The sequence below is a fragment of the Planococcus citri genome, chromosome 1 (assembly GCF_950023065.1).
Source record: "Planococcus citri chromosome 1, ihPlaCitr1.1, whole genome shotgun sequence".
Classification (NCBI taxonomy): domain Eukaryota; kingdom Metazoa; phylum Arthropoda; class Insecta; order Hemiptera; family Pseudococcidae; genus Planococcus; species Planococcus citri.
Genome location: NC_088677.1, coordinates 86224704 through 86234544, shown reverse-complemented (window position 1 = coordinate 86234544; position 9841 = coordinate 86224704). Strand labels below are relative to the sequence as shown.

The 9841-nt window shown below is 34.2% G+C and overlaps 1 protein-coding gene, 1 long non-coding RNA gene and 1 pseudogene across 2 annotated transcripts; 1 reads left to right on the top strand and 2 right to left on the bottom strand.

Annotated features, from left to right (window-relative positions):
* The first annotated feature begins 205 nt into the window (after positions 1-205).
* LOC135839332 (uncharacterized) lies at positions 206-1442 on the top strand. Its single transcript, XR_010557576.1, has 2 exons — positions 206-649; positions 853-1442. It is a non-coding gene; the product is annotated as an uncharacterized LOC135839332 (long non-coding RNA).
* A 1086-nt stretch (positions 1443-2528) lies between these two features.
* LOC135839324 (serine/threonine-protein kinase PLK1-like) lies at positions 2529-7654 on the bottom strand (annotated as a pseudogene).
* A 90-nt stretch (positions 7655-7744) lies between these two features.
* On the bottom strand, positions 7745-8852 carry LOC135842925 (uncharacterized). The gene is made up of 5 exons (XM_065360615.1): positions 8684-8852; positions 8490-8595; positions 8297-8409; positions 8075-8182; positions 7745-7955 (listed from the first exon to the last, which is right to left on the bottom strand). The coding sequence occupies exons 1-5, from the start codon at positions 8720-8722 to the stop codon at positions 7875-7877; spliced, it is 447 nt and encodes a 148-aa protein (XP_065216687.1). The 5' UTR covers positions 8723-8852; the 3' UTR covers positions 7745-7874.
* Positions 8853-9841: the final 989 nt, after the last annotated feature.

The window sequence follows — 9841 nt, the reverse complement described above, 5'->3', positions numbered from 1 at the left end:
GGAGCTTGTAGAGCATTCTTTTAGCTAAAAATTGCAATTGTTGGCATTGGCCTACCTTCATTTTTGAAGGATTTATGCAATTTTGAAGTTTGAAAACAGATCAATTTCAGTAAAATTTCAAAAAAAAAATTTCATCTTTTACTCAAATTGATCTGTTTTTTTACTTCAAAATTGCATAAATCCTTCAAAAATGAAGGTAGGCCAATGCCAAAAATTGCAATTTTTAGCTAAAAGAATGCTCTACAAGCTCCCCAGGTCGAATTTTTCAGTTTGACAATTTTTCATTTTTTGCTCATTTGGTAAACTTTAGACGCTCGTAGTTTACTCCCATGAATAGATAGAGGAGCTTGTGGGTAGCGCGCTGTGTTCGTCTCGTCGAGATCTACACGTTGGTACCACATACGATATGGATTGCTATTTGCTATGCCACCAAACGCCGGTTAATAGCTCTGCATTCTGCAGTTATGGCTACCTTGGTACTTGATGTTGATAAAATATCGTTAATGTGTGAATTATGCAGCATTCTAGGATTATACACCGTTGTTTTAGTTACGTTTGGATTCATGATTCGTAAACTGTGTATGAATCGAGTGAATCAAGTATTTTTAGATTAAGTAAGTATATTCCCAACGTCGATTCGATATTGCAGGTAAGTCATTCACAGTTGGTGGATTTTACTTACTTTTCGTGTTTGTATAAACAAATAAATTGAATAATAAAAAAATTACCCAACCTGCCTCAAGAGAATTTAGAAGACCAATGAGGGCATTTGAACTCAAAACCCTGCTGATTTGAATATGAAATGACTCATCTTGAGAATTAAATTCACGATTCGTATTATATTATTTTCAGTTAATTTTGGATATTTACTTCGTGCGAGAACACAAAGACGGTAACCTGGAAGAAGACCTGTACGCGAAATTAATGTTCTTATCAAGATCACCGGAAACATTAATCAAATGGACAAGATTACCCGAAGAATCAGAATAATGGAGAAAATCCGAGCCGAAAACTGGCCAATTTCTAAACTACTCCCTATTCCGAAGCAAAGAGACGAGGTTTCGAATAAGGATCACACCCGATGACGTAGTTAGCATTGCATCCGCAGCTTTACAAATCAACATAAATAACGCTCGTAAATACTTCGATAAACTGGAACGCGACAGCCAAATACAACCGAATTATATCAAGTGACGAAAATTATTCAAGGCAAGAAAAGTCAAATGAAGTTTGCATTCCTGCCTAAGCCATCGAGGAGTAGAAACTATAAAATGGGTCATTGTGCAACACTGCGAGCTTTTACGCTGGCACGTGCGTTGGAATCGAGATTTTTTTATACCATATTATTATTATTCAATTTAGTTTTAAAAGTTATTTTCAATTTTTTTATTTATCATTTTTTTGATATGGTTTAAAAAATTATACGCATTTATCGATCGAAACGTTCGAACTTTGGTAACATATTTGTAATTTAAAAAATATTTTGTAAGGTTGAGTTATCGTAATTACCCCATTCTTGGGGTAATTCCGATAATGAGTTAATTTGAGTTTTATAAGGAAAGTAATTCTCCTGGGGTAATTCCGTGCCAGTAATGTTGAAATATACCATTTATTGCATACTTGGGTTTTTATTTCATGTAAATTGAATCATTAGAACAAAAATTGAAATTTTTTTACAAATATGCATTTTTGAGGCATAATTTTTGAAAACTAGACCAACTAGAGAAAAAAGCCCCCTTCTAAGGATTTTCGTTGATAATTTTGACCCCCCAAAACAATACTACACCAAAACAGAGAAAAAAACATTACAGGGCAATTTTGCTAGGGCTATCGGAATTACCCCAGGGCATGAAAAATGATCGACATGTTTAATAATTCAATGCCACCAAACAAATAATTATAAAAGCAAAATCAAAAGAGGTACTGACACTTTAACACGTATCCATCAAATTTCAACTTCTAAACAGAATTTTTCAATGAGTTTTAAAAGGTAAAAACGAGTTTCAAAAATGCACTGTTTTTTGCGGCAAAGGTTTTGGGCATTCAGATTTTGAACACTGCACAGACTTGACAAAACGGAGCAGATGGACCATCTGATCATTAATGGGTGTAGGTTAGCACTAAAACTATCTACTTGCTTCATCATTTGTGCCAAAAAGTGTTTTGCAACAAAGCTAGGGCTTGCTATCGGAATTACCCCACTTCACCTTACGGATTTTAGGAGTGGAAACGATAACCATGATGTACGTATATGAGAGTAAATACGTCGATGTAGGCTCCGAAGTACGAATTTATTATGAACTTCCATGCTATGGAATTGAGCTGCAACTTTGCTACATAGGTACTTAAAAAATTAAAAATAAAAGTACCTACAGTTATTTATGGACAAAAGTTTCAAATCTCCAACATTTGGAATTAATTTGTAAACGATCGCTGACCATGCCTGAAATAAAAGCAATCATCACTTCTAGAATTAATATTCTACGTAGGTACTTTTTTTTTTTAAAAAAAAAAAAAAGAACATTGTACCTTGTATGTATAATGTCTCATCCCAAATTGAAGTTCGAAAACAAGTGCATTCGATAAGTCGGTTTCACGTTGAGAAAAAATCTACCGGAAATCATCGAACGAATAAATAATTTCATTTAATACTATTTTAGAAAAAAACACGATTTTAAAGCAATACCGTATCTCTTTGATCTTCTTGGATTAGATCCATTTTATGAATCAAACAAAACACTTTAGCTTCCGGCTAGTGGTGCGGACGGACGGCGGAGGAAAAACTACCGGAGAATAATCGGTAGTTTTCCCAAAAACTACCTACCAAAAACCTCCTACCGCATTTACTTAGTTGTTCGGTAGTGCCGAAACTACCGGAGGAAATAACTACCTACCGGTTGTACTATTTTGATCAAATTTTACCAAAAATGAACGCAAAAAGTGCCTAAATTCTCAACAAACAAAAATGAGCCAAGATTAATTTGGCTCATTTTTTTAGACATTTTAGGTTACTTTTGCGTTATTTTACACAATTAAATTACATCGTTAAAAATTCTGTTCCAAAAATATAAATTTAACATTCAATTTACCTATGCGTTTTTAAAACTGTGAAAAACTACGGGTTATAATTGATAGTTCCTCCGGTAGTTCTCCAAAATCTTCGGTAGTTTTTTGTAGGAGGTTTTTTCCTCCGGAGGAAAAAACTACCTGAAATCCACAAAAAGGTAAATTTTCAGTAGAGCCAACAAATGAAAAAAAGTCAAAAAAAAATCAAAAAATTTTTATTTTATTTTCTTGTAGTTAACATCACTGCGAAATTTATTTCAAGCATGTGCGAGTGGCAATGAACATTTCTTTCTATGTGTGACGAATGCCATGAAATTTGATGATTTGTTGTGATTTTTGTAAATTGCTTCCAACATTCGATATTAAATTTTTTTGATTAAAATAAATTGGAAATGACGTTCATTATTATTTATAACAAAACTAAAAAAAAAACGTGACAACATTAAATAGTTTTGGTAAAATAAAAGGCTTCTTGTCTGGAAAAAATCAAATATCGTTTCACAACTTTTCTTCACAAATGTAACCTATGTATCTTGCCATACTTACCCTCCACAGTCTCATAAATTAAGAACCAAATTACCGAGGAATCGAACGTGAGAATGTTCAACATCGACTAAACAGAATCAATAAAACGATGAGTAAATTCGACAATATAAAATTTACCAGCTAAGTAAGTGAAACGAAGTGTATTACTTGTAGCTCCTAATCTGCGAGTATCGCGAGCTATGTAAGTGATTGGCAAATACTATAGATCTCATACTGGCCTCTCCTGAACCACTTTTCCCCATCAGCAGAGCCTGCGACAGAAATTACGGTGTTTTTAATCGAATTTTACATATAGCGAAGCGGCGTACAAGTGTTTCGAGTAGGTACGACAAAAGTATTACTTTTTTCTTTATGATTGGGACCGGATTTCGATTCAAATTCAAGTTACAAATGAACGATAAATAATCTTAGACGATTAATTGATAGAAATTTTCCATTAATACATAATTTTTCGCTAAATTTCACACTGAAATTCGTATCTTCTATCTCGTATTTTCATTTTTTTCACGAAAATGATAAAAAAACAACAACAAAAACGTAAACACGGCTCAGAAACATTACTCGAGAGCGTGATTGGGATTTTTCCCTCGAATTTTGAATAATATAATAATGAAGCCATCGTGAATTTGCAGAAAGTGAAATGTGAAAAATTCCTTACGTTCAGAAATTGACAATGAGCAGTTTTTTCAAAAAAAAAAAAAATAAAAGCTCTTCAGATGCAGTGCATTTTACGTCATTGTATTGCTCTCGAAATTTCCTAAATTTGACTGAGAGGATGATCATCAATTTTGAAATTAGAAAATATTAAAATTATAATATGTTCGGTTTTTGGACACACTCTGTTGTTTTTTCCTTATGATGAAAGATAATTTTAAATTTTAGAATTTTTTCCATCATTTTATTTTCGTTTTTTCGTTCGTTTTCTCAATAAGACGAATTTTTGGCAAAAATTACAATTTTTTTCAATTTTTGTCAAAACAGTGAAACTTTTTAAACAACTTCTTGGTAAAATTTTTTTTTGGATACTTAATATTGTCAAAAATTAAGACGTTGGCGTTGGCAATATTGAAGACAAATTAAATCTTCTTGAGAATTTTTGACAAAAAAACGAGACTTTGAAGACTGAGCTTTCTTTGACAAATTATTTTTGGGAGTTTTTTTTTTGCAATAAAGCGATAATTTTCAGCGCTTTAGACAAGAAACTGAATGTTTATAGTATTTTTGAGAAAAAAAATGAGTTCATGTAAAAGCAAGATTATTTAGCAAATTTTCTAAAAAACGAAAATTTTTGTCAAATTTAGGCTAAGTGATATTTTTTGCAATTTTTGTTTAAAAAATCAAAGTGCTGAGCACTATTTGCTTGAAAAGGTAATTTTTTAGAGTATAACTGACAAAATTCCAAAAAGCAAGTGTTTTTGAGAATTCTGGGGAAAAATTCGAGGCTTTGACCATTTTAAGCAGATAAGCATTAAAAAAAGCACAATTTTTCTCGACAATTTATTTAGGTATCAATTTTTTTTTCAAAGAAGCGACAATTTTCAGTACTTTTTTTACGCAAAACTGAAAATTGTTATCACTTTTAACAAACAAAGTCAGTTCAGGTAGACGAAAACCAATTTCTTAGCCATTTTGTAAAAACGAGATTTTTAAAAAAATTTTGTCGAAAAAGTGAGATTTTCGTCGAAGTTCATCTGCAAAGTGAACGAAAATTAAAACTGTGACAAATAGAACACCTACGAAGTTGAGATTAATTCGGGGTTGGATTTTTTACTCACCTGTACCGTGCCATTGCTCAATTGCATTATCACATCTGCCACATCGGATCGGGTTTCGTGCCACGAGAGCAAATAGGGCGTACGACTTAGAGAATCTGATTCCCGTACTCGGACCGAGGCTCCGGCCTTACCTGATAAAAAACTCTTGAAAATATCCACTTTTGTTTCCAACTCGCGCGGCGTGTCACCCAAGTCACCCATCGTGTAGTAACTCCGGGTTCCGTCTCTTTCGATGTAATATAAGTTCCTGTGGGAAATCTCGCGATTAGATGAGGAATTTCTAGAGAAATCGATTAAGAAATTAAGAGCTACAACTTTTATCTGTGAACATGAAGCCAAGTCCGTCGTCGCATAATTGATACCCAAACCAGCGCTTTTCGGAATAGTCAATCTTAGTGATCCAAACGAACGGTTCAGCAGCAGGATAGGTCAATTCCCTGTAGCGAAAAAAAAATCAGTTGAGATTGTTCTATCGTGAAGCGTCAAATTAGATGACTAAATACTCACCATCGTCGCTTTGGAAATCCGATGGTTTTGATTCCAAAACTTCATTTAATTGAGAGTACAACGTGCGAAGAAAAAAAATACGTCAGTTAAAAAACACGTTCTAGTTGAGATAGAATTCGAGTACGAGTTTCAAATACCATTGAAAAAATCAGAGCTGATGATTTGCTGGACTGTGGGTCTTTTCTCCGGTTCTGGTAATAACATGGAGGTGATTAGATTGGCAGCAGGAGCTTTGATTTGAGCGGGGGTTTTGTAATCGCAGCGTTTAATACGTTCGTAGGTTTCTCGTACAGAAATCGTTTCGAAAGAAGGCTTGCCAACGAGTAATGTGTACCTTCACAGGAAAAAAAAACACAAGAACACAATTTCATCGAGATTATTCGACATACATAATTATATTCTAGATGAAAAAAGTACAACGCTCATAACGCAGTCAAATACTGCTTCACAATCATCAAATATCTTGAAAAAATACTCCTTTTCGAGTAAAACGGTAAAACCAGCAATTAAACGATACGAACGATGTACTCATGGATAAAAAAAATAATCCGCTCACATAATGCAACCAAGGTTCCAAACGTCGCCATCCATGTTAATGTTTTCCATCTTCTTGGTGACTTCTGGACGCAGGCAAATGATACTGAAATTCGCGAGAAAAAAAATAAACGTTAAGAACCGTACAAAAAAAAAACAACGAGTAATCTTTCAAGCTTACTCTTCGTATTCGATTTTCGTAGCGCTTCAAAAGCCGCCGATTTTCACTTCCATATCGTCGTTTAAAAATAAGTTATCTAGTTTTAAATCTCCATGAATAATTCCATTATCGTGTAAATACAGCACACCGTCGAGTATCTGTTTCATATAGTATCTGATTTCCGGTTCGGTTGTTAAAAGTTAAAACTATTCGGCGTCTAGAAAATGAAATGAAATTGTTACGAATTACTGCAAAAACTGCTATCTACGATTAGGCTACATCGAACAGTTCTAGTTTGTTTACTTGTGTAATTCCATAAGAGATCTTTTACGAAATAATCCGACGTAGAAGAATTCATCATCTTCGAAGAAGCCGTGGAAACCGACGGTATGTTTGTGATTGACGCTTCTGTGGATGTTTATTTCATGGGTTAGTTTATCTACTGGGTTACTCTTCGTTAGCAACTTTTTCAAGACGATTTTTCCGGCGTACTTGCGACCGGTAGCCATATCTTTGATTTCGTAACATTTCTCAAAACCGTCCTAAACACAACATATAATTACAATAATATAATGAATTTCGTCAATCACGAGGATAACTACTGTACTAGCCTAGGGTACTAATTCGTAACTGAGAAGCAGGTTTTTCAAATGGTGAAATCCCCCAACAAAGCGTGCCAGCTATTAGTTAGTTGAGATACGAAAATATCGTAATTTATGAAGAAGCGCAGAATGGACTAATATCAGTCAAAATTTACATGATTGTTATCTAGAAGATATACAACTAGTTCGATAAACCAACAAAGGCTTACCTTGCCGTACAACAGCCTTCCTCGGATGTCGATTATGGTTTTAGGAATAACGACGTTGTCCACTTTATCAGGGGCCATTTTAAATTAAAAATTACTTTGAAGTTTGAGATGAGATGATCGCTTTGAAAAGTATAGACATATGTGTAAGTGACAATCGTCTCTATGCAGCCCAATAGCCAAAAAGATACTCAGGTATCATTAGCTCATACCGGTCTCGTTTCAAATTCATTATTCTGTTATTTTGTTTCGTTTGTATAGTTATTTTCGAATTATTTCGATACGAATGTTGGTGATAGCAAAAAATTGTACCAGCTTATAAAAAACAAAAAAACAAAGACTACAACAAAAAATTATAAAAATTTGTGTATTGTTCTAAACGAAAATGAAATTAATTTACAGAAATCACATTTTACTTTATGAATTACCAAATATCAAGATAAAATAAATACATAATTACTTAGACATTTTTTGTAGTTTAAAGAATAGCGCTATTGAGCGCACTAGAATTTGCTGACGCCAATCCTGCTGCTTGATCAATTCGTTTGTAGAACAGTTTCTATTTTAAAAAAAAACACACACACAATTATACTAATTAGGTATTTATGGAGAGGTAATATTTATTTAAAAAATTGGATTTAAATTATTATGTACATAATACATATGTAGGTAGCTTACCTTTCTTGTAGTTTTTTCGACGACTGTTTTCCGTAGGGTCCCTGAACATTCACACTTCGCTTGACCATCGTCAGCTGCGTGGACTTTTAGCTCTATGTGAGCGTGAGCCTAAGTACATACAAAATAACGGATTAGCTGATTCTACAATTGCACATCATTTAAAAAAAAAAAACACAAACAAAAATCCAGATAGTCTAGAATAATAATAAATTATGTAGGTACCTGAGTTTCCTTCGTTACATCGTCTTCTTCTTTAACCTTGATGTTTCGATTATAACAGGAAGAACAACAAGTGTTTCTCGGTCTCTGCGAACGCTTCTTGAATATCACGTACACTAAACATTGAAAAATTGATACATTATTAATAATTCAAAATATACATAATCTAGGTTACCTATATTTAGTATAAGCTTACACAAAATCACGAAAGCGATTGCTCCCACAATGATCAAGGAAAAAACAATTATATTTTCGCTTACAAGCGTTACATTCCAATCACTGGTTACAGTGATTCCCTGTTTCTGAAACATAAAAGAAAGCGTGATTATTATTTTCTTCCTAGTACCTTACCTTCCCAAGTCGGTACAATATTATCTAAAAAAATTCTACCTGCGAATCAACTTGTCCCTCCTGTTCACTAGCATTCATCTTGCTTTTTTAAATACTTCTTTGACAACTCACTAAAAAAAAGCCTAGCCACTTTTAATGTTTTCAGATCGCGTTACACAGTTTTCAGCTGACGACTGAGGATTAGTGCTGTTGGGCACCTAAATTTTCATCTTATATACCGCAAACTTTTGGCAGAAGCTGCGATAAGATAAGATAAGATATCAAATAGGCGCCGCTGTAAATGACGTAGGTACCCGAAAAGTAATTTAAATGCCTAGATAGGGCGATTCACCGGGGGAGTGGAAGACGTGCGATATGTCGAATAGTATGTTTTCGAGGTCGCTGAATACGAATATGAACTTATTTTCTGCATACAACCCCTCAAAGTCCCTCTGTGCTCCAAAAGGGGGGGGGTCAAAATTTTGAAAAATCGTGAAAAGTCGAGTGATATATCGAATGGTATGTTTTCGAAGTAGCTGAGTACGAATATGAACTTATTTTTCTAGTCCAACCCCTAGAAGTTCCCCTGTGCCCCAAAATGGGGGTCAAAATTTTGAAAAATCGTGAAAAGTCGGTGATATATCGAATGGCATGTTTTCGAAGTCGCTGAGCACGAATATGGCCTTTTTTTTTGGGCCCAACCCCGCAAAGCTCCCAACTGCTCCAAAAAAAGGTCAAAATTTTGAAAAATTGTGAAAAGTCGAGTGATATATCGAATTGTAGGTATGTTTTTGAGACACTCTTTTTTCCTGCTCTACTTACGATTCTTCAAAATCCCCTTACGCCCACTAATTAGGATAAAATTTCGAAAAGTCGCCAAAAAACGTGTAATACGTGGTCGAGTAGTATGTTTTCATTTTTTCAAGATCGCTGGTCTTTGGTAGGTAACGTCATGCTGCAACTCAAATCCAATCGAAGATCTGTGACGGTGTACTCGTACTCGTACTCAATACACAAATGATTGTTGTTTTTATAAAGCTTAACTCATTGAGGAGTGATATTTTATTTCATTTAAGGGAGCCAGTGGCGTAGCCAGGATTTTCTCAAGGAGGGGGCAAAACCAGATTTTTAGGCACGAAAAATCGAAATGAGGGGTAATTTTCTGGAAACTTATCGTGAAGTGTGGTGATTTCGTGAAAATGAAAGCAAAATTACTGC